The sequence below is a fragment of the Primulina huaijiensis genome, unplaced genomic scaffold (assembly GCF_012295235.1).
Source record: "Primulina huaijiensis isolate GDHJ02 unplaced genomic scaffold, ASM1229523v2 scaffold40859, whole genome shotgun sequence".
Lineage (NCBI taxonomy): Eukaryota > Viridiplantae > Streptophyta > Magnoliopsida > Lamiales > Gesneriaceae > Primulina > Primulina huaijiensis.
The window spans coordinates 1-2,880 of record NW_027359687.1 but is presented as its reverse complement, the minus strand read 5'-3'; the positions used below and the strand labels follow the sequence as shown (position 1 = coordinate 2,880).

General features: G+C 37.1%; 1 protein-coding gene across 1 annotated transcript; it reads left to right on the top strand.

Moving 5' to 3' along the window:
* The first annotated feature begins 96 nt into the window (after nucleotides 1-96).
* LOC140969339 (uncharacterized) lies at nucleotides 97-1,629 on the top strand. The gene is made up of 4 exons (XM_073430662.1): nucleotides 97-381; nucleotides 544-872; nucleotides 961-1,288; nucleotides 1,379-1,629. Exons 1-4 carry the CDS (start codon nucleotides 97-99, stop codon nucleotides 1,463-1,465), a joined length of 1,029 nt encoding a protein of 342 aa, XP_073286763.1. The 3' UTR covers nucleotides 1,466-1,629.
* The last annotated feature ends 1,251 nt before the right edge of the window (nucleotides 1,630-2,880 follow it).

Here is a 2,880-nt window from a genome sequence, read left to right as displayed (position 1 = left end):
TAGAGGTTTGGTTAACCTTCTAGATCATCTCATTTTATCGAGTTTATTCCCACCCATAAACTTGAACTTAAAAATATTACTGTCTTATCAAAGTTTATGATTATTGGGACACGTGTTGNAGAAAAGTGGAAGAAGTTTGTGCAGAAGTGGTTGCCTAGTTCGGTGAAGTCATTCTGTGAAATAGATAATAGGGCTGGCCTCTTGTCCCAGTTAGGCCCCATGGTCGTCGCCTTAACTTCGAAAGAACGTGAAAGTGTAGATAATAAAGACCATATCTCTTCGGAAGCTAGTCGAATTCATACCATTATAGATCAACTCAGGAGGACGTTTCATGTTGACTACTGGCAAAATTTTGTAGTTAGTCCAAATATGATCGTAGAGGTTTGGTTAACCTTCTAGATCATCTCATTTTATCGAGTTTATTCCCACCCATAAACTTGAACTTAAAAATATTACTGTCTTATCAAAGTTTATGATTATTGGGACACGTGTTGTCGTTATTGCTTTAAAATTTTCTAATGAATTTCCTCTCTTGAGTTTTAGTTGGCAAGCTCGTTAGTAAGAATTCCTTCTTCACATCTCTCTTGGAAGCTGAATCTGACCCCTGAAGGTGCCAAAACTCTGTTTTTTGGCACTTCGATTGGATTGGATCATATTATCTCCTTTATCGTGGAAACCATATCAAAGAAAAAGCCTTTTGGATGCCCATTAGGATCATATCTACTTGTTGGATGCCGTGGGCGTGGCAGGACTGAGCTTGCTAGAGCTCTTGCCAAGCAGCTATTTGATCACGAAGATTTGCTTGTTTTATGCGACATGTCTGATTATCATGATGCAAACTCGGGGCCACGTTTTCGTGATGATCTCTGTGGGTTAGTCCGAACTCACTGTTTTGATTTTCTTTTTTCTTTCCCCCCTTAACTATGTTCGTTCGAGCCTGAATTTTTTTTTCTCCTGAAGGGACACATTGCTTGGGAAGCTCGTTGACATTTCAAAGAAAAAGGCATATGGAATCCTCATTTTTGCGAATATCGAAAAAGCCTCTCCCTCCGTTTTAGAGATGATTGTTTCAATTCTGCATGAGGGGATATTCAAGAACCGTGAGGGAATGCTTTTCGATCTCACTGCTGTCTTGGTACTCATGAAATCCAATGCTGGAAATGATGTGTTCCTAAGGCCTTGTTGTTGCCTGGATAATGTTTGGAAAGTTAAACAAATAATATCTGGGCATCAGCAGCTGCAGGTAGAGCGTAAACATCAATGCTACTATATGCCTTTTTTGGAAAAGGTATCGCTATGCTTTCTCTTTAAGCTTTATTTATTATGCTTCTCTTTCAAATTATCTGCTTTGGTTCTTAATAGAGGAAAAATCTTCTAGGATTTTGTACCTAAACTTAAGAAACGGTTTTGCTTCCTCTGTCGCAGACATCGAAGAATTTCAATTCTGAATTCCTTGACCATCTAGACGAGGTGCTTGTTTTGCCGCATCCATCTCCTCTACAATATTCTGAAATTGCAAGGATACAACTGAGGAAATTAATTCCAGAAATGTTGAGCCCAATGCGGAAGAAAGTTATAGTTTATCTATCTCAAGCTGCATTGCTCTTGGACATTGGAGCTCTCATGGACGTGAGTTCTTACGCCTTGCCTTGTCTTATTTTCATTAGTTTTTGTTCATATACTGCTAGCTTAGATTAGTATGGCACACATAGCAAGCCATGTTCATGTGTAAGGTCTGATTTTCTTGTAGATGTTAGTATTTACAAGGGTGTTTTTTTTAATATTTTTCTTTTTACTTTTGCTTATTTTTTTTACCTTTTATTCAGTTATTCAAGTACATTTAGGTATTTGACCAATTTGATTGCATTAATTCCTCGTTTTAGCTTGTTTGTGGGGCGAGAGATTAAATCATGTTTTGTCTGCGTGCTTTGGGTTTATGCTTTGCGTATCTTGTGTTGAGGCCTTTAAACTAATTGTTCTAGTGCCAATGATTTCTTTCAGCCCGTTACTTTAGAACTGGAATAGCTTTGTATAGTTCATGAATACAATTTATAGCTCTTGGAAATGTTTGTTTATCTCTTGTTGTTGGTCTTATTAAAACTTAAGCTTAAATTAAACTACCTCTGTGCTCTATCATGTGACCGAAAATCCCGAAGCACTTTCGTTTTTCAAGTGATTTTGCATCGTTATTGACGGTAATAGCTATAGATATTGATACGTTGGCAATCTAATGAAATATTTGCGCTTGAAGTGGTGAAGGCCAATTGTTCTTTGACGGTTTCTTGAATGTTTTCTTGAAGGCCAATTGTTCTTCTACGGTTTCTTGAATGTTTTCTGGAATTCGAAGGCGTCAAACGTTTGAGCCTACCTGATACGTTCAACTGACTTTGAACAATTTAACAACAAAAATATATCAATTGAAGACTGTAAAATATGTGTATTAATGAGATTTAATCGGAAAAACAAAGAATTCCAAGAGTTGCCTATGCACAAATTCTCTCTAATCCCTAGCCAATGGTAGTAACAAAATGATATCATCACAAAATGCATATTACTTTCTTGATTGGGCTCTTGATTATTTGGGCCCATATCACTTGCTTCCTGTTTGGTAGGAAAATAGCAATTTTCTCCAGTGGATGACTTATTTTAGGCATAACATAGAAAAGTTTTGCGACGACCTTTTGCGCATCATCAGCGCGACCTTCCTGAAGGATTGTGTCTGAGATCTCGTTCTTGTTGTTTGATGTGATACACCTTAACAATAAAGAGTTAACGGGTATGCGAAACTTTTTAAAACTGTAATTGTCCATTTGATTCGTTTTAACTTGTCATCTACCTAGTGATTTGTTGATAAGAGTGTTGAAGATCTGAACATGTTTA